This window comes from Cyprinodon variegatus, unplaced genomic scaffold (genome assembly GCF_000732505.1).
Source record: "Cyprinodon variegatus isolate N-32 unplaced genomic scaffold, C_variegatus-1.0 Scaffold215, whole genome shotgun sequence".
NCBI classification, from domain to species: Eukaryota; Metazoa; Chordata; class Actinopteri; order Cyprinodontiformes; family Cyprinodontidae; genus Cyprinodon; species Cyprinodon variegatus.
This window is the reverse complement of record NW_015150668.1, coordinates 953,549-975,936: the sequence shown is the minus strand read 5'-3', so window position 1 is coordinate 975,936 and position 22,388 is coordinate 953,549. Positions and strand designations below refer to the sequence as shown.

The following is a 22,388-nucleotide window of genomic DNA, read 5'->3' as shown; positions in this document are numbered from 1 at the left end:
ATGGATGGATAGATTGATGGGTGGATGGATGGATAGATTGATGGGTGGATGGATGGATAGATTGATGGGTGGATGGATGGATAGATTGATGGGTGGATGGAAGGATTATGGGTGGCTAAATGGATGGATGGAAGGATGGAGAGATGTATTAATGGGTGGATGGATGGATTATGGGTGGCTAAATGGATGGATGGATGGATGGAGAGATGTATTAATGGGTGGATGGAGAGAGAGGGAGGGAGGGAGGGATGGATAGATGGCCATGTAACCAGATTTAAAAGGTGGATAGAAAAAAAATTTGAAAGAAATATATAAACTGGGTGTTGAAAGCAGGAATAAAAATATTCCCTTCGGCCGCTTCGTTCTCTATTCTTCTAACCCTTTAAGGAACTTTGCAGATACAGGAGTACAAGACCTGGCTTCTGTTAACAACTTCAAAAGAAGATGTTTTATGTGGAAAAAAAGGGATGACATGTAACACAGAAGATATGAAAAGCAAAGTTTTTTTGTTATTTGTTCATTACTCAAACTGTGTAGTTCTTTATTTTGATCTATTAGTTGCACACATAGGAAAAAATAGTTTTCCACAAAGCTCTTTTAAAGTTTCAAAAAAAAAGAACAGTGAAAGTGTTGCAAATGCTATCAGTGATGAATTATTCAGTCCCATAAAAAACAACAATAACAAACTCTTTCATTTCTCTGGTTTACCTTTATATTCCTACAGAGTGTAAAGAGATATTTTGGACCACAATACAAGTTTTTTTTAGCTCTAGGCAAAAAAAAAAAAAACTAAATTCAATCAACAGGAGGAAAAACTCATTAAAACTCATGAATGCATTGCCAAAAAAAGAAAAAAATTGCATCAAAAGAGATAGTGATGGTTCAGTTATTAAAAAATATATAATATAACTGGAAATGTTGAAAAAACTACTTTAAGGTCTAAAAGCAAAGAAAAACTGCTCAGAGCTAATCAGCTTTTACCCAAGCAGTTTGTGAGCAGGGCACAATGGTGTTTATATGTCAAAACACAAAGATTAATTCAAGCTGTGCCCCCACAAATAAAGATAAAAGCTTTCCTCAACAGAGAGAGAAAAACATATAAGAGTCTCCTTCTTCAGGCTGTGAAAATGAAGGCTTTAAAAGAACATTGATATGCAGCGCATGACTTCGTCTTTAATCTGCGTTTTGAAATTGGCATCAAAAAACCGGGAGCTTCCACGCCTCCAAAAGGGCTTGTGTACTGAGCTTAGGGAGAAGTTTGTTTGTCTTTAGACAGAGTTTGGAGTTGAAAGCCGCAGACCTGAGCCAGGCCTGCTGTTTGTTTCCCATAAACGAGCAAAGAGATGGCCGACGTGCTACTGGGCTCTGCTGCCTCCAGCCAGGAGGGTGAATGAACTGATGGAAACAAGTTCAGAGGGGAAAACAAAGCAGGATTCAGGGGATGCCTGAAAGGTATGACAGTCCGGGTCAATTAAAAAGTCTTTGCATGGCATGTTGTAGAGAAAACACTATGTAGGTTGAGCACAGATCCTTGTTTAGAATTGAATAGAATTGAATAGAATAGATTAAAATTCCACTTTATCGCCATGACACTGTCACAAGTACAAAGCAACAAAATGTAACTTGCATCTATCCAGAAGTATGCATTGACTATAAATGGTATATATAAACAGAGAGTGATTGTAAGAGGCTATAAAATAAATAAATATGGAAGCTATATAGAGATGATACAGGAAAGTTAGGATATTGATTACTGTATATATATATATATTAGTGGGGTTATAATGGTTTGAACACATATTTGTGAATTATAATTTCTGCTATTGAAACCTACTAAGGGTCAAAAAGGAAAATCAGAAGTAGTGGGAGCATCAAGTATGAAGCAATAGTATCACAGACAGGAAATGAGTCATCCAACAGGGAAAAAACAACATCCCTTTTCTTTCTCCAAAATTTGCTGTTTACGGTTACTATGGTTTCCAACTCAGAAGCACGATCAGTACCATCGGCTCATTTGCACATGCGCAACCAGATATACATCTGGGCCCTTAAAGACCTAAATGTTTCCCCTCCTTAAAAACAATAAGCGTACTAAAATATAATGTGTTAAAGGTTAATAATGTATTTTCTGAGAAAATAAAGGCCTTAAAATCCTTTTTGTTTTATCACTCATCTCTGTCCGATCTGCGTCGGAAATGGGATCCTACGCTATTTCCGGGAGCTACGTTTTTCTAAACGTAAAATATACGTAAATATAGTCTTCTTGAGTTTTATGTTTTACTTCCATGTCAACATTATGGAACATTATCTGTAACCTAAAGAAAGAAACTAAAATGCAGATTAACGTGGTTTAATCATATTTTGCCCGACTGCTCTGAACATGTCTGATGATGATGTCAGACAAGCAGTTTAAAGGAGAAAATGTAAAAAGCATCACAATTTTCATAGAAAAAGTCATAAAACATTTCTTTTTAAAGATGTGTATTAGTAGTGGCATACGTTGGATAAGTTTTGGGTACGTTTTATATAAGTTATGAGCACGCTGAAGTATGCTGAAGCATGCTGGCACACGTCGACATACGGCAAGTACTTATGCCAGCATATGTCATGGGGCATAAGTTACAGGTAAGTTATCTGATTGTTGACATACGTTAAGTGTTAGTCACTCATAAGTTGCTTATCCAAAACCTATCAGTAACTTGTGCATAACTTATGCATAACTTTTCAAGAACTTATCTCCAATGCATATCAACGTACTTTACATGTTCCAGATGACCGCTGAATGTGTTTCTAACTTACAGCTACTGTATAATGGTGTATTGGTAGTGTTATGAATCCTCCCTGCGTTCACGACCAACAAACTTTTTTTTTATTCATTTATTTATTCTTTTTTTTTAATTGGCAGTTGGTTAACAGCAGCCAGGTTAATACCGCAATCAAATAAATCTTTTTACGCAGGCCAGCCGCCTGCGGGCACATTGCTGCCCCACTCAGGACACTGGCTTGTGACATTTCATGGGTATTATGCTGCAGTGCTTTATGCATATGTTAGGCTGTTGTTGGACACAAGTTCTGGACTCATTCTGAATACTCAATGTATACGGCTATAATTGAAAAAAAATACATCGAAAATTCAGTGTATACCAGCGTTTTAGGAGATTTTGGGGCACCAGGCATACACTGCCTAAATCGACAAGGTGTGACAGGACCCTCAGTACGGTTTTTATCTTCACACTGAAACATTTTTGCAGATATATCCTAAGAGAAGTTTGGCCAAAAGCAAGAACTGATGAATTGGTTTAAAAACCAACTGGCCACCAGTCTTAGGGCTTTAAAGGCTAATATCTAGGGCCTTCTTTGCCAAAGCAGCTCTAAAGAGCTTTCAGTTTGGGCCGTTGTTGGCTCCACCCAGTAGACAAAATCTGTAATATTTTTTTCCTGAAGAAAAACATTTCCCAGGAGGACCAGCTAGGTAGTGACCATGAGTATAATCACTAAATGTATGAAAATATTTATGAAGGCTGTAGAGTTTCTTAGTGTTTGTTTAATAATTTATTCTTGTCAGACAGAATTGGCAATGTTAAAATAATCTATTTTTGTATAACCAATTGATCTGAGTCTAAACAAAACAAAGGACAAAAGGATGGATAGATTGATAGACTGTAACAGACAGCACGGCGTTAAATGGATGGATGGACAAACTGACAGGTCGACAGATGGATAGACAAATGGATGGAAAAATGAGTAGATTGATAGACTGTTGGATGAAGATTAAAGGATAGTTTGACAAGAAAATGGATGTATGGTGGGATGGTTGGGGGGACAAGTCTATTTATACACCTACAAACAGACAGTTTGGGGAAATGCATGAACCTTCCACATAAATACGGAGAGAATCTAACTGTAGTATATCTACCACTTTGCACCAGGATAGACAATAGCAACAGCAAAGAAAATCCAAGAACTGAATACACAGGAAATATCTTAAGACAAATCAAGCGATAGATTTAGATTCCACTGTCGAAGCGCCCAAAGTTTTCCATCCAGTAATTTTTCAGCATCTGGTGCTTTCAGGGCCAAAGAGTTAATGTTCACAGGAACGCCTGGCTGGTTTCTGTTAATTAGTTGGATAATAACAAATTACTTGCAAAGCAGAAAGATGAAACAAAACGTAAAATTATGGGCATGCATATCAAATAAAGGATTGGTAGTACTTGCATGTGGGAATGTTGAGCTGCAGTAGCAAATGTCGGCACATGCATCCCTTTGAACACGGTCAATCTACATTGTGTTTATGGGATTTTAGTAAAAACTGCTGCTTCTTTCAGTTCCCTCCTCCCGTTTATGGGGCTTCAATATAATTTTTGAGAGTCTGGCTTAAGTGTTTTAGCTCAGCATCTTTCTTTCTCTTTAAGACCACACACCCCTACACATGTGTAGTCATACAACAACTTAATCCCATTTCCCTAAGCAGCCCAATGGGCAACACTGAGAATCCCATCAATGTCACAGTTTGAATCACTGCAGTACAATCAACTGGCAGCTACTGAGTAGAAAACCAATGAATCTGTCAACTCAGTGGATTGGTAAAAAGGGAGCATAAAAAAAGCCTCTTTGTTTAAGAGCCAGGACTCGAGGGTAGCCGTCGTCCAGCAACAATAATCCTGCCTCGCAGAGGGAGTGCACACCCAGCATCACCTGAGAATCAAACCAATGTTTACGCTTTAATGATCCCGGAGGACATAATAACTTCTGAGTGAGCTGCAGGGGAACAATAGGAGGCATTTCATTCAGATGTAGCTGTGAAGGCCGTTATAATGTGCAAAGAAAGACTAAATACCTAAAAGGCAAATGGGTCCACTGTGGAACATTTTTAATGCAAATGGGAACAGGGTGAGGTGAGAATAAAATGGGGCAAAAGACAAGCAGAGGCAGAGTTTTCTTCTTTCCCCTTCATTACGTCTTGTCTCGATCTATTTGCATAATTAGTAAGGAGGTTATTGCCATGGGTGCTGGGCCTTGAAAGCAACTGGCCTGAAGGAATAATTAAGTCACTCTCTTATCCTTAGCATCTTCAGGGTGAACAACCAGTGAGTGATCTAAGAGCGTTAGAGAGGGGCCAAAAGACGATACATTCTGAATAGGAAAAACATTGTCTTCCAAGAAACTCTAATACATGATTTATGTTTTGTGGCAGTTTTACAACAGACTTGTTCCAGGCAACTGTGAAAGACCCCCCCCCAGTCGGCACTCACAATAATCTATTTGAGAAAACGAGTGCTGAGCATGCAAAGCTTTGCTTTGTGTTTAGGTGCATGCACATCTGGGAGCTGCCAGCAGCACATTCAGCTGCTGGCATCTCTAAGTTTCCCAGATCCCTCCACCAAACTCAGACCAGCGAAGTCATTTACAAGAAAGCATAAAGTGTGGCAACAGTAAATCAGTTTGCATCGTCCTCGGTAGCTTCAAGTGGAGACCACACACGATGAAAGCTACACGCTGATCAGTGGATCCATCATTATATACAAACTCCCTGAAGCATTGTTATAAAATAGTAGATGAACTGAAATTGCACACAGATGTAGCCCATTTGTTGCTCTGTTTGAGATGGTGCAAAGCCAAGAGATGATTAGCAAACTCTGAAAAGGACTGATTAGATTCAGCAAAACACAAAGGTCAAATATGTTTCAGACAGTTCCATTGTTTCCTTTACAATGAAATTAGATACTTCATACATCGCTTTACTTCTTTTTTTGAGGAATATAAAAGCTTTTACGGGTTTATACTCTATTTTACCATATTTTCGCTGTGTTTCCCTAAAGTTAAACCTTAACAACACAATCAAAACAACTTTTTTGTTTCACAGTTCTCCTAAATACAAGAAAATCTTTAATTTGATTTAATTTAATCAGGACAATAAAAAAGCTCTAGTACTATATGCATATCTACTACCTCAAAAACCAACAAAACATGAGCAATCTCAATTAAGATTGACAGTTATGGTTCAACAATAGCAAAGGGAGACTGAACATAACTGGTGTTATGGTACAATTTACGAGGCCAAAACCTGCTGTAGACACCAAGAACAGTATAAAGCCTATCTATGGGCTTCTTTTAGAGAATAAAACATGGTGGAGGTAGAGTGATGCTTTGGGGTTGCTTTGCTATAAAGACCAGTAGAACTAGAGAATAATCCTGTCCTATCAGTAAGTTTTTACTTGAAAAACGATCTAAAAATAAGTCCAAATGTCTTAAATCACGCGTATTTACTCTTAATTTGAGTAGGTAAATAAGATATTTGCCAACGGAATTAGTATTTTTTCTATTAAAATAAGATTATTAGATAATACACCCTTGAAATAACCCAATGCAATTGTTTTTCTCTTATCCTAAATGTAAATTGTCTTGTTCCATTGGCAAAGGGTATCACTTTCCTTCTCAATTCAAGAAAAAATTCACTTATTTTAAGAAAGAATGACTTATTTAGATTTCCTTTTTTTGCATCGCTTAAGGAAGTAGTCCATGCACCGGTTCATCAAAGAGACGAGGATTATGCAGCTGGATTATATTCAAACCAAACGACCATGTGCACTTCTGAGTGTAAGAAAATAATAAAAAACAAATAGGAAATTATTGGGTCAAAATCCTGATTTAAAGCATTTAATCACATTTATTCATATATAAAAAGCTGGTGCAGAAAGAGGAGTCACAGGGCTATGCTAAGGTTGTAAGAATGATTAGGAAAAACAAAGAACCAAAAGTAGCCAAGTAGTGAATGAATGTAGGAAATGAGACAATCAACTATTCATTTTGAATATGATACTTTTTTTCTTTTTACTTTTAACACTACATTAGCAAATAGCAGTTATTGCGCAACGAGTCATGATTTGGTGGCAATGGAAACTCTTTAAAGCATTGAGGAGAAGTCTGAGGCTTAAAGCACAACCCTGGAGCTTATTATCCTCTCTGCTTTCCACCACAGAGGCAAATTAAACTTTAATCCCCATCTGACCTCTACAGTCTCCCTCTGACCCACTGCTGCTGAGTAATGCTTTATAACTCAAGTCCTTGGACACTTTCAGGTCAGCAGAAATGTATTACCTACTTGATTTTTAATCCACATGTGGTAAAATTGATTTTTTTCCAAACAAATCATATTAGGGTTAGAATTAGGCATTCTGATGGTCAGACTGTTACCGACTGATTAAGTGTTTAATAAAGCATGGAAACGTATCATGTTTCTCCAATAAGTAGTAAATACCATGGGTTTGACATGCTTTCTGTCCTGCAGTGTGGAGACCTTTTCTTGCAGATCTCACATCACTTTCCTTCCTTGGTAAGGTGGGACAGATGGTAGAAAATACATTCGTCAGGATTTGATGAATCAGCAAATACACAAAGCATTAAGATCACACACAGCGGTAACCTCTGCTATGTTACTATCTTTAGCTTTTCGTCCAACTTTCTAGCATCATTTTAACCCCTTTTAGGTCATTAAAACCAGTTTTAACTTAACTTCAAGTTGAACTTTTTACTTCTTTATTCCTTTATGATATACATATATGATATTGTGTATATATATATATATATTATTTTTGTCACCTATTTCAGGAGCTGAATCAATCAATCATTTCTACATTTGACTTTTAAGTTCTTTTTAAGCATCTAGCCTTTCTGTCTGTATTTAAGTGGTTTTGATGAGCATCTCTGCAGACTTTCCATAATGTTTTTAATAGCTTGGTGGGGTGAAGGGTTAGTTTTACGGACTAATTTCTAATGCAGAAATCCTGGATCCTTTATTTTGACCGTCCACAACATCCAATGTTTTTATTTACTAAAAACATGGGGTGAATAACATCACTGTAGCTTAAATCAGTTTTAGACCTTTAAAGAAAATAATCCTCTTTCATAGACTTCTATAAAAAAAAGGGGGAAAAAAACAACAAATATCTAAGAAAGAATATGTCTTAAGTGATAAACATGATAGCAGGTTTAGCCTTCCAGCAAACGTATCTGAAGTAAATATAAAGCTTCTTTTCAGCTTTTGAAGCAGTTAAGGGCTGGTTATACTCCTGCAGCAGTGTGTCGCAGGTAGCCTGCCGCAGGTATGATGCAGATATTTTTTATTAATGCCCAATTTTGAAGCATGGTCTTTGCTATGTTATTCCACACCACAGCTCAAGAGGAACAATCAGGAACTAGCTGTGGGCCTAGACACGGCCGAGGGGGTGAGGAACTGGGGGGAAGTTTGTGCGACGACGGAGGGACATGAGGGCGAGTCGTCCCAAAATGGTGGTCATAAAAAACAAAACAAGCCGGTAAGGTACCAAACAGGAAATACGTATGTAGATTTGACCAATCAGAGGCCTCCTGTCTGCGGTCAGCTACAATATTGGAGAGGTGCAGCAGAGTGTCTGCGCAAGGGACGGCGGCATATTTGCGTTCACTGCGACACACAAGCAGATAGGGCTGGGTATTGTTCAAAAATTTTCGGTTCCGGTACCAATACCGATACCTTCACTTCGATACCGGTTCCTGAACGATACTTTTTTCAATACCAGTTTTATAATATCAATTCGAAGAAAAAGAAAATTACACAACATAAAAAAGTACAAATCTTGAGTTTTATTTTAAGCTCTGATTTTTCCATTTACATTTTTCCTCTTACATAATAAAAAAAAATTCAGTGTCTAATATTCACTGTTACATTGTGAGGACCTTTTTACTTAGCAGTTTTCCTTTAGAAAAATTACCATGTCTGACAAACAAGCCTGTTGAATGGGATCCTACTGTACTGACAGCGCACCGCTGGTATGTGGGGGTCTGAGCGGCTCCGACAGAAATATTGGAAGGCAGGATGAACTGACTGCACTGATTAAGTTTTCAGGTGGATTTTCCCACTTAAAAACATAATAAAACTACTTTATTCCCACTGATCACAGCAAATATAGCTGCAAGGCAAAGAAAGGATAGAGTAGCTACGCCCAACGCGCGTCAGAGCCACTTTTCGACCGCGCAGCCAGAGCAGCAAAGCTTCTTCAGCCGTGCGTCAGAAGCTGGTACAAGCAGCAAAAAGGAAGCAGCAGACGTGATTTTGCTGCTCCTGCTGCGTCCAGTTTGAAAGCAGCATTCTCCATGAGTGTCTCGCATGATTCACTCCGCTCTGGCTTTGCTCTGCCCACGGGCTGCTGAGAGGAGGATGGTCGCGCTGGCTGCGGTCCGCTCTTCTTGCAGTCAAACACCGAGCAACGTTCTGCTCTTAAATTGTTTCCGTGCACGATGTATTGCATTGCGCACTATTGGCATCAGTCTTAATAAAGTGAAGCCACACTTTTGACCTGGGGAGCATTTTAAAGTGGTTTAACGACGCTGCAACCAGTTCACAACAGATACACATGAACCCTGGCTGTAGGCGGGACCAGCTGTGTATTTTTCCTGGATGACGCAATCACGTTAAGTGTTACAGCCAATCACCGAAAGTTGGTACCGAAAGACGAGACATGTTTCGATACTCGGTAGAACCGAAGCATTTCGGTCGGTACCATAAAAGAACCGAAGTTAGGTACCCAGCCCTACAAGCAGATGACCTGGTTTCTGAGTTTAAATCAGCCTCGAGACTAACTCATCAGGAAGACCAAATCGTTACTAGAATACTTTAAAAACAGAATGGCTCTAGAAAATAATAAATCCCTGTTGGACAATGTCTCTCAGCTGATGCATGAAGCTTTTGCAGAACTGAAGGCTTCTTCAGTAACAGACCGCTGCATCCTAGATGCACAAAGGAGCGCTATCACACATCCTTCCCTCTAGCCAATAAGCTGTTTACATTCCCCGCTGTTGACTAAATGTTTTAAAACATTTTCATAGTAAATAGTTTGTCTTTGCAACTGTTAAATGGATATTTTGCATATTTCTTGCACACATTTCATTCCAGTTCACCGTTTTTGATAACTGTATCTTATGAATCTTCTGTAGTTATCCCTTCAGTACCTTTCCACTCTCAGTTGCAGTTGAGAAAAACTAATTTTCCTGAACACTGGACAATAAAATACTTTGATTTCTAAAGTTAGAACAAACAAAGTGCAGCCAAACATCAAAGAAAACAGTAAGAAATCTAAAGGAAATGTAAATAAATATCCATATCTGCATATGGAAATAAGATGATGACTTGGAAGTTTTGCACAGGACTACATACATAAATCGTAGTAAACACTTGCCATCACAGCCCCATCAACATGTCTGAAGGCAAAGTAACAATGATCTTGTTCACATGAGTTAGATCAGTCTTCACATTCGACCCTGCAGGCTCATTATAAGTTGTTGCTGTTTGTTAAGCATGGCTGAACGTAGCCGCTGCAGCAGCAGCATGATGGAGCTTCACCTATTAACACTTTCTCTGTCACCCTCCTTTGTTTACACTCACAGCGGTACCAGTGTCAACCAATTTGCATGAAGGGAAAGCAGAGTTCTCACGTTAGCATTATGTTGCACTGATTAATGAGGCAGAGTTAGCGGAAGCTCATTTAAAAAACTGATTAAAAGTTAGTGCATCAACTCCTCTTTGGCTAAAACTATTTATATGTGACGCTGTAGACTCAGATTTCTAACATTTTTGTTTTATGAAAATAAAAATGCACCAAACCAAACAAAGGCTAGAAGAAAAAAATTAAATCAAAGTTTGTCTTATTTGTAGTTTTGGGAAATGAAAACCGGCAATCTGTGTCGTTGCACCATCTGCTGTACAGAAGTCCTCTTTTTTTTTGAGTCATCAGGAAATTTAACCAGCAATCCATCAAGCAGTAATTTATGTTCTGCAGACATGCAATCCTGCACAGCTGCATCTAAAGCTCCTACATATGCATATGAATATGCTCGCTAATCTCTTCCACTCTGTCCAACACATATGTTTACGACCCCCCCACACTTTAAAGCCATTTCATTGCCTGTTTTAGGTCACAGTAACAGAAAGGTTTTAAGACACGCATATCTGCATATGTATGAAGAACAGGCGGTGATGAGAAGATGTAAAAAGGACAAGTCTGTTGCTCCCTGATGTTCTTAGACTTTAAAGAAAACAGACAGAAAGAGACAAAAAGAGAGCAGATGGTACCATTGGATTATAACACGGAAATAATATTAATTAAAAAAGAAATAGATTGTAGAGGACCTTATTTTTGCAATTTTATCTGAAGAGTCAAAAATCTGTCATTTCTGTAAAACCTGCAAAGCTTGATAAACACAGAAAGTAAATAAAAGAGAGCAAGTTAAGTTCCAAATTAGCTAAAAAAAAAAAAAAACAGCAGTGTGATGCGAGCAGCGTGGACCATCTGTGTGTCTTAAGATGATTAAACAACATTCAGGTTTAATGGAAATAGGTCCATTTCCTGTTCATATAAATCCTGTGTTTAACATTTCAACTTGTTGTTTAGCAGCAACTTTTCCTCTATCTGTTAAATTGACAAAGTTTAAGCTACCAAGGTTGAGAACTGAAAATGGAAACACGAAAGAAATCCTGCCAAATATTAGAACCATAGGAGTCTGGGTTACGATGCATAAATCAAGGCATCTCAATAAATCAATTACAGAAGTATCAAAATATGTATTGACCACTGGCAGTTTTTCTAATGACAAACTTTATCGATGCATATAGCTTTTCAGCAGTGAATGAACTTTATCCTTCATGAAATGCAGCAGTGATGCAAGAATGTAGACTGTAGGAGAAAAGGAAAACCAGTTTAAAGTCATGCTGCAAAAGGTATTGATATGAAAATGTTCGGTGCAGTGCAAAAATAAATAAACATGGTGCAAAATTTACTAGAACATTGAGTTTAGATCTATTTAAAGGGATTGTAAAAAACAAAAATCAATCAAGGTAATGCCCTAAACCTTGGCAGAATCACTGGGAAACTTTCTTGCATTTTCCAACATGTCCGCCACAGATGGAGTGGGCATGTCTGGCGTCAGTTTACTTTGCTGTGTCGAAAACTTCTTATATTCAGAACGGTGAGGGGGATGTTTCGCTTTCTCTGGCATAATGTTTGTACAACTGACCTGAGCGCGCAGATGTGCAGCGTTCAAACTTGCACCCCTTCACTCAAACCTGTCTGCTGACACCTCTGAACTCAGAAACTTGACGTTTCTGTGTGCTGGCTGTGCAGTTTGTTGCGTCATCACAAATAGAAAGGAGTGCGTCTAGAGCAGTTTTATCGTGTGTGAACAAAGAACATTTAGCAGCTTTGATTAAACCAGCGAGCATTAATAAAACCACTAAGACTGATTGCTTTGTATTCGTCCTCATTAAAGGATAAAAACTCATTTACAAAGGTGAATAAATATGGATTGGCTATGTAAAATGACTACTTCCTGACTAAACTGACGTCACAGCATCCCACAGCACCTCAGTGGGTCATATTACTGAATAAGGAATTTTGGCTTGTCTGCTATCTTAGTGCATTAGTTTATGCCATAAACAACAAAATGCTGGATATTTTTTTCACTTGTGATGTCTTTAATTTTGTACATAATATGAAATTAGAAATTATAAGTATGTGTTTTCTATTTGAGCTTTAAAGGTCTATTGGCCCACAATTGAAAATGCAATTCTTGGTCATTTTTAGTGGTCAATTTTGTTTGATAGCCTTTAAACTAAGAGCTCTTCATATTTGACGATTTTGATTGACATTCAACCAACTGGCTAAAATAAGCTACATAATTCAGCAGAGCAATATGAACTATGCTGATGAAGGTTCTCAGTCATCCAGGTCATAGTCATTCCGTAAAAAATCAAAAAATATCCACTGGACTTGGTTTCCAATATGAACTATGCTTTCCAATGCAGAGCAGAACAATACAGGAGCTGATAGTTCTGATGAAACCAGCTGTTTCCCACCTTACCTAATGTAGGTTTATTAATGGAGGCTGAAGCAAAGGAAGCTGCCTATGATTCTTCAAAAAGCACCAAGTTAAAATGAGGAAAAAGAAGCTTTGAATGGTACCTATTGTGCGTGGAATCATTCCTTGGCGTGGCATCAAGTTGTCATCCAGGCCTTCCAGGCCTCCATAGAGAGAGTGGGAGATTCTGCGCTCGTGATCGTCCAGAGTTGTGTTTGCCGTCTGCTGAGGTACCAGTTGGCTCCCTGAAGTCTCCTGAAACAGAGAGAAAAACTGTTAGGCTGAATCCAATCAGACCCCTTCTCCTTCATTTTGCACCCTCAACCCCGATCTTTTCAAACTATTAACTGCAGCTTCAAGGAGAAGCAGTGGCAGCAACATCTCCAAAGACAAATGCATCAATACAGCATTGTAGTCAACTGACCACTTACTGTCATGGTCTTGTTAAGTTTTCTTTTGAGTTTTCAGTTTCACTTTAATCCATGGTTTTCTTTGTTTTCTAGTTTTATTGGTTTAATTCCTACTTTGTTGTGTTTTCTGTATATATTTGATTTCTTAGGTTTTTCTTGATTGCCCTCTAGTGTTCTCCTTTTTCCTAGCTCCCTTCTAGAAACCTCTGTTCACACCTGCTCCCAATCAGCTCATTAGTGGCATCTTTGTTCAGTGTCCCATATATACTCTCCCAGTGCAGCTCCTCAGTGCTGGTTCCTTTTCTTTTCCCGGCTCCTCATGCATGTTGAGGTCCTGTTTTTCCTGATGTCTCCCTGGTTCTGTTTTTTTCTGTACTTTTTATGTTGGGTTTTTGGATTCATGCCTCAGTTGCCTGTGAGTAATTTTTATTAAATCTTCAAGAACTCACCTCTGCCTCCCTGACAGTTACAGTATGACCCCTCAAGTTTCTTTTGCAGTGTTGCATCCCCCCAAATGCTTGAATAATTTTCAAAATATGATCCCTCCATTGTACATCTCCATCTATGTTTATCGTTTTTGTTTTGTCGGGATTGTTTTTGTCCCCATGCTGTTAAACTGTTACAGGTTGGATCTTTTGGGATCTGACTGCAGTCTGAACAGCCGAGTGACCCGTCTCATAAATTGTGTTACAATGTCACTTTGTACTGAAAGTGTGGAACAGCATAGACGGAGGTGTACAGTGGAAAGACAACATTGTGAAATTAATAAGTATTTTGGCAGATAAAATGATCCAAGAGAAACATGAGGGGTCATATCGTAACAGGTCAGTTGACTGACTACGTTGCTGCCACTGCTCCACAGAAAGCCACTATGAACAGTTTGCTCTCCTTCTCCTTTTTCTAATTGTTTGCTGTATCATCCAGCTACTTCCACTGGTTAAAGGCTTTCAATCCACCCATTGAGAGATCTTGTTGTTGTTCTTCTGTGCATGCTGGTCCCTTCAGTGCCACTATTTGAGACGTCATGTGAACAGTGACACAAAAATCTAATCTGACAATAAAAATGGAATTTAGCATAAAAATCTGCAGAGTGAAGACAGCCTAATGTTGTACCACCTTCTTGGTGTTCAGCGGATGGTAATTAGCACTACATGCATAAAGTGCCATAAAGACCTGGGTGGAAGTGCTAAAGATGATTAAATCTCTATGAGCAAACCGAACTTTACTTTTTTGTTTTTTTTTAATAATCCATCCTTTCATCTGATCACATTGTTCTAGACGTCTATTGAAATGTGGACCAAAACAAACTAAAGGTGTTTATGAGGAGCAGCACATTAAAACAACCTTGGTGACATGAAATAAAAGTCAGAAAGTATCCCCCTAGGGAATGAGCCTTGCTAAAATAGTGTAAACACATACGGTTGAGCACAGGGGCAGGTCTCAATCCTAATGCGACCTGTGTGATAACAAAAATAAATGAGCAGACATTCTCAACAGGCCATTGAGTCACCAGCTGTTAACAAGCCAGCTGAGCCATGGAGAAGGTTAACGTACCACCGTCCTGACATTTCCCTCAAGACCTTTGAGGACGCTTCCTTGTTTGCCCGACAAATAGACTATTTGCAGAGTCTGTCACAAAGCAGCTCCCATCTACAGCCCGGGAGAAGTCAGCGCGGGGGTCTCTGCCCTCAGTGTTTGTCCATTGGATCATTGACTCCATTGATTTGCAATGGCTTCTGTATTTCTTGCTGACAGTGATGACAGGCTTTGCTATGAAGATAACCACTGTCGCCGGCATCAGGTAACAAGAGATAACACTGGAGTCAATACTGGAGCAAAATTACCCCAATCAATGCTGTAACTGGGCAGGCTGGGATTCGATTTTGGCATAAGGTCTTTGACCAATGATCCTTACCTCTTACTAAACGGTTAAGGCATTGCTATAAACTAGTGTAAACAAACAGATCTGGGCTTTATATGGGGATATGAGTCCAACAATGGGACCAGAGAGGAGAAAACTGAAGAAAGGGGGATTTACTCATTGATTTATTAGGTATACCTCTTACTTAACCATTGGTTACATCAAATATTGAATGAGCCAATCGCATAGCACCATAACGTCATCAAAGATGCTGAACAAAACTTAATGCAAGACAGAAACAAGATGGTCAAGGTATATCTGAAGGTAAACAGAAAACCTGACCCAAAAAGAGGAATGCAAGCAAGAGACTCTCCCAAAAAAAACCAAAAAAATTAAACAATCCACTGGACTTTGTTTCCAAGTTTGAAGACATTTCGCTTCCCATCCAGGAAGCCTTTTCAATTCAAAATGTCTGAAACAGCGTTGAGTTCGAGGTTTTATACAGTAGCCCATCAAAACCTTGTTTTTGTCTTGAAAAGATGCAAATTGAAACGGACGGATGAGTCCACCCCTTTGCAATGGGGGTCATTTGGCTTCTTTTGTTAGCCTGCAATTCCCCGTACCATTCTAAGTGTCTGAAAAGGGGGTCCGAGAGACAAAATACATAAGGCCGATACTCCAAGTAAGATAATGGTCCTAAAAGTCAAAGCAATGATTGAGACAAGAAGGAAAAACATTGATTTCCTTGGGCTGAGCAAGGCTATGCAATTTGAGGCAACATATCAATAGGCCACTGGGATGACAATTAAAATGTTTCCACATCAATTATTTTATGAAAACACAAACCTGTTCTAACTGGTATTGGATATGAGCTGGAAACACTGAGAGAAATATGAGTAAATTACCTCAAACCAATTGGAAAGAGACTGATAGACGTTAATCAATAAAAGCTCTAATGGACTCCAGGTTTTACTAATGCCAGATAAGATCTTCATTAGCAGTGCCGCGGCTTTCCTTGCATTGGAGGTAAACAAATGACTGAATCACAGTTGAATGAAGAAAACCAATCAAAACTTCACACAGAGCCAACAAATCAACTTCGGAAACAAACTAATTTCAAAGGTCGCCATATGGTGCAGTGACTGCTGGCTGCTCTTGACTCTAAATGAGGTAGTTAATGAATTGGCCGACTGAGGAGCGGGGCTGAAATGCCTCTGTAATAGCAGAGGGGATTTAGCAGGCCGACAACGCATCGACAAACCATGCCGCAGCTCATTGCATATTCAGGCTGATAGCTGAGCTCGGGGAAGGGCTGGATCCCAGCGGGGAGGCCAGCGGTGGTGTGTGGAAGTGCGCTGCTCTCAATTTGCTGTGTTTCTGGGCTCGGTTGAAGGAGCGGAAGCAGTTGGGTTTGTGATTTATGCAGCGACAAACATTGCAGATTGATTTGAGATTGGCTGTCAGGGGATGGAGACATGGAGAGGAAAGTAAATACAGGATTACTTGATCCCATATGTCAGGAAAATGTCAAAAATGAGCCAAGGCTCTCATCCAGCAGTAATTAGTTATTATAAGATCCTTTTTTTTCTTTTTGACTGACAGCTGCAGAGGACGTCATTATTTTGCAGTAACTCCAGAGAGGGTTTGTAAATCCTCTACGTACAGTCAAAGTGCAGTAAACTGTTTTCCATCTTTGTATTTTCCGAGTGTTGTGGAGCATTTTTCTTATAAACAGCCAGACACTTGGGCAGCCCCAGGCCATGCCTCCAGCTGTGCATGTGAAACAAACACAGAAAGACTAACCAGGCCTGAATTTTATTAATTCCTTATACTCTGAGTCTCACTGCATTAAAGCACAGGTAAACACTGGCTCTCCTAAACAAACACAGAAACAGCCTTGAAAATAAATGAATAAACGCACAAATTGGTTGCCCTAACCACACACCTTACTGCCCGTCTATGCATACATAAACAAGAGGCTGATGCAAACACATGCATACACGTCGACGCACGGCAAAAAAAAACACCTCCAGGCTGAGCCTCTGCTTTCAATTACCAGCCGGGGCCGAGGGGAAATCTAAACTTTGACACACCTGGTTGGGGAAGGAGAGCAGGGAAGTCTGGTAGAGCCAGAGGCGTACACTCGCACACCAACACTCACTCAGCCTTAGCTTTCAAGCAGGTGACAGACCGAGGTGTACAGGGAATGTAAAGACATGACATTGAAGGAAGGTAAAGGGGCAAAAAAAAGTTTTGTTGCTTGGTTTGTAGTACGTTTTCATTCCTCTGCCTGCCCCATGGGAGGCGTGTTAGTGTTTGGGGGGGGTTGGTAAATCACACTGACCTGAATACTTCCTGTTACTACATGAAATAATTAAGTGATGCTCATAAGGAGCAGTTCCAGGTGGTCTGCTTTGGGGTGAGTCGTATTTTTATCACAAAGAGGATCGTATGGAATTAAAGCTTTACCTCTTTAGTCTAAAACTGGAAAACAACTTAAGCCCTACATATTATATGGTTCAGTACCTTGGAAAGCTTTAACTCAGCAGTGGCATTTCTTGCATAACAATCACAGTCTCTGTGTATTATGTGTGGCTTTTATGTAGAAGACCAACATAAAGTTGCATATTACTCATTTTCGCAAACAATCTGAAAATCTAGGATGTTTTTCTTAATTTTTTTTTTATTTCCACTAAATTTTTCGATACTGGGTAGGAGGTCTGTTTGAAGAGATTAGAGAACAATCAGCTCAGAGTGCACAGTTAGACCTAGTGAAGTATGACAAAGGCACATCCACCAAGAAATGGTGAAAAACCTAAACTAACAAGCTGGCCAAGAATGAAAATTAACCAAGGAAGTAGACAAGAAGTTTATATTAATTCTGGTAGGACTGGGCGATAAACCGGATTTTTACTATTACCGCCATTCACTATGGTAACTGGCAACAACTTTTTGGTAACTGGAAACAATTTTCCATTTCAGTAAAAGCAAAAAACTTAATTCTGGCGTTTTTCCTGTGTGCAAGGTGGCTGGTATTTCCTTCCCCTTTAAGATACGGCAGAGTGTGTCTAATTACGCGACTCTACCCATTCAGTCAAAACGTAAAGAAAGAGAATGGCAGATGAGCCCAGTGAAGAAGCGTCTAACGCAGTGGTAAACTAAATGACATCAGTTAATCCTGTGGAGCCGAACAAGAGCAGAGATTAAGCCGAGCGTGCAGAGAGGAAGTCAAGAGTGCGATGTCAGAGCTGATCTTGTGACAGACAAGTTTTGAGTGAGAATGTGTGAGTTTAAACGACGCACATTGTTCTCACTGCACGCTCAGTTCGGTGGCATCAAAATTACGCCATAAATTTGGGCAAAAGAACACGAAATGCGAAGCTTGTCTGAAAACTGTCGGGACTACGTAATGTAAAACATGCAACCTCCACCACCTACAGCACGGCCACTCAGTCCAGTTTAAAGATGTGCAAAAGGCTCCATTACCTTTGTGCAAAAACGTTTACCAAGAGAGGTAACATTTTTCTCCTGTTAATAAGACATTGTTGAATGTTTAAACCTGAATGGGAAAAAGACTTTAATATTCAATTGATAGTAATATGTAATGTGATTTATTCAGAAAATCATTTATTAACAGATCAGTTGCATTTCCTGTACATCTCTTTATTTCTGATAGAGTAGCTGGAGCATTTATCATCCATTTATCATTACCGAGGTAAAACTGCCCAATATATCGAGGTATTGATTTGAGGCTGTATCGCTAGCCCTAAATTTTGCTCCTATTCTTTCCATACCTCATTTCTCTTGGCAACTCGTCTGGCCACTATAAGCTGGATCATCCCTCGTTTGTTGCCTTCAGTTGACATGGACTTCCGCAGCGTCTCCATGGCATCTTGGTTGGTTTTCCCCAACAGCGATTCTCCATTCACAGCGATCAGCTGGTCGTTTACAATCAAACGTCCATCCTGTTCGTTCAAAGGAACGTGGTCCATTACTTCTTAGAAATGATGGAACATAGCTATGCTGATTTAACAGCTGATACATTACAGGATGTTTAATTAGTACCTTGCATGCTGCTCCACCATTTATGATTGATTTGACAAAAATGCCAAGATCTGCATGATTTTCCTTGGAGCGGTTGCCTTTAACACTGACACCTAAACCCGCTGAGCCCGAGTCACTGAGTGGGATCTCAAAGGTCAGGAACTCTCTGGTCCCATCGGGAGTCAGGACCAACTCATCCTCATCCGTTTTCTATAACAGAAAAAAGACAAAACAAAAGAAAATTCAAATTAAAAACATTTCACAGCTTGCTTAAGGTTGTATAATTTACTCTAACAGTATTTTAGTCAGCCTTCCCTTTCAGACACATCCAACAAATCATTAAAGGAACCTATTTACTCCTGCAAGTACCCCAGCATTTCCTATGGGAGGAATCTCACGTAGCAGTATATTAAAACAAGTTCATTAAGGGAGCATTTTATGGTGCAGCATCTGTTGGTGCAGAACAGCGTTTCACTTGCATCAAACATGCTTATCTGTTACCGATTACATCATATCTGTTAATGCTGCTTTTTACTATGTGGAATAAGAAAAACAGGAAAATTAAAACTTAAAATTTTCAATAAGTGTAATACTTTAATTTAAAAATGTTGACCATGAATTACCTTTAAATGAATAATGAACAGCTTACCTCAAGAAACCTTTTAATAATGCATTATTTTAAGAGTAAAAGATCAATAAAGTACATATACTGTATCATATCTTTTAACATACAAATTTGAATAAGCCCCGCCCCTCAAAAAAGGCCTGTCCACACCAGCTGAGCTACCAGCTAGCCATTTTAAGCTCTGAAGCTAGTTAGTCTCCTATTAAACCTCATATTTATTAAAGGAGCAGAATAAGATTTCAATAATTCTATCTTGATAAACCATCTTCTTCAAAACAACCCCTTAGCTTTGTAAATTTTAACAATAAAAGCCACTAGTTTGCATCTGATTTAAATTAGGATAATATTAGACCTTCAGTGGTCAAGACTAGTACAACTTCCCATAAGTTAAGACGGTAAGCTGATCAGTATAATAGGGTTTTCCAATGCGTCAGGAGGAGGAATCTCTGCACACAAACATGGTGAAGATCCATGAGTTTGGCTTAGTGGCTGGCAGCTTTTTCACACTCCTACAGTCCAGGGAAAATAAGAAACATTGTTCCTCCTCAGAACTTACCATACTGCCTGGTTCACTACAGTCAGCAGCACATATGACTGACATCTCCTGATTTGTGATTTTATAGGTTTTTCCTGGGAGCTATAATTATAATAGACAGCATGCTGGGCTTTTATGTGCAGTGCAGGAAAGTTTGCTGTGCACTGCTTCTACAGTACTTCTCGTAGAAGACTGTTGCTGCTGATATACAGTCATATACACTTTATTTTCAGTGGAAATAAACTCAATATTGGTGTAATTAGTTTCAGTATTATCTATAGGCTAAAACAGATTCATACGGCTAATACCTAGAAGAATGTCTTGCTATAGGAGATGCTAATAGAAGCTCATCAGTTAGAAAGAACTCCAGTAAAGCCTATACCTGCACCTTGATGTCACCCAGCAGTAAACTTCCCACTAACCCAGCACCAGCACATCAGCCTAATTGACATGCTGAGAGCTTCCTTATGCTTCTCTCCACAACAGGTGCTTCTCTCACTTCATTCCTTATATTCATTCTCACTTTCTATTCCAGTGCAACAATAAAAAGCCATTCTCTCTTGCTTGTTATGTGACAGCTGTCCTGTGAATGGAAGGGTGCGCGCACGCTGCCGCCTGGCAATTATTGTGCACGCCTAATGAATTCAATCATCAGGCTCGGTGTCAGCATGTTATTAGCCCCCTTTGTTTGCAGAGAGAGAGATGGAATTACTCTTGGTGGAATGGAGGGGGGGAGAAAAAGGGATGGAGGGAGAGGCAAAGTGGTGGTGGGGGGGCAAAATGAAGATGGTGTTTGGATGAATGAGAGGGAACACAAGAAAGGGTGAAAACAAGGAAGCATAAAAACCACAATCAGCATGGCTGTATGTGTTAGAAAAACAAAATACTGCTAAAAGAGAGAAACTGAGAAGCCATCTGAAGCAATTGTTTGGAAGGGCTTTCAGAAACAGAAATTTAATTTAAAAAGCCATATTAGAGTATCGCCACTCCAACTATACATCACTCTGGAGTTTAAGTCGCATCAGCCAAATAATGCATCATAAATACGAAAAAAAAAACTTATACGTCACAACGGACTAAAAGAAAGGTTATTCTATCCATGGAATTTGTTTTTTGATAACTGGCGCATGGTAGGCTACTGCTCAAAAACCGCATTGTTTTATTCCATGAACGAGCATCTGAGAAGCAGTGATAATGCGTCAGTTGCCCTGTGGCCTACTCTGGTTGTTCGACTGCATATTTAATTACTTTCTGCTTGAATTCAGCAGTATATTAATTTCTTTTGGGTGGCATATTTTTATTCAGTTGTTGTTGCTGTAATTCTAATTTGTTTTGTTGTGGTAAGTTGTAACGTTTTTTTTTTCGTTGTTTTTCCGGTTATTGGATTACTTTTTTTTGGTTGCAAGGTTCCTTGGGTTTTTTTTTTGGCTTGGCCGGCCAACCCTTGAAAAAAAGTGCAACTTATAGCCTGAAAAATACGGTAATTCTGACTATTTCAATTATGGGATATTAAGTTAGTATGGCAACCTTAAACATGTATAACTGCAGGTTGACTGAAGGTGGACTGAAAAAGAAAATCTATTTAAATTAAATACAATGCAGTTTAAAGCTTAAAAAGTAAATTATTATTTATTGAATTTAAAACAGTTTTCAATATAATAAAAATCAGTTCTACTATCAAAATTTCTATCTGCTTACATTAAAAAGAATACATTTATGGTTTTTCTTTGTTTGAAAGCTTTCAAAAACAATGTCAGCTTTTGGTAGAAGAATTGTACTGAGTAGCACAGGAGGAAGGATGTAGAATAGATGGTGAGGACTCAGCTAGAAAAGAGACAGAACCCTCCCACCATAAAGAGTCACCATTTGTCTCACATCCATCAGGATAATAATGCAGGAACATCCAATTCAAAATGAATAAGACTTGAAACTGTTTTCTTTCTTTTTTATATCATCTTCTGACTTTTTTTTTAATCTTTTTCATGGTCTTTTGATGTGCTTTTCAGTTAGCATTTAGCCAAC

The 22,388-nt window shown here is 39.0% G+C and overlaps 1 protein-coding gene across 1 annotated transcript in view; it reads right to left on the bottom strand.

The window, feature by feature from the left end:
- pard3 (par-3 family cell polarity regulator) overlaps nt 1-22,388 on the bottom strand; it is a 337,809-nt gene that overhangs the window by 120,379 nt on the left and 195,042 nt on the right. The window contains exons 13-15 of the mRNA XM_015380465.1: nt 19,228-19,416; nt 18,957-19,127; nt 12,996-13,146 (exon numbers count right to left, since the gene is read on the bottom strand). Of these exons, the coding sequence (XP_015235951.1) occupies nt 12,996-13,146; nt 18,957-19,127; nt 19,228-19,416 (511 nt within the window). The remainder of the gene's footprint in view (nt 1-12,995; nt 13,147-18,956; nt 19,128-19,227; nt 19,417-22,388) is intronic.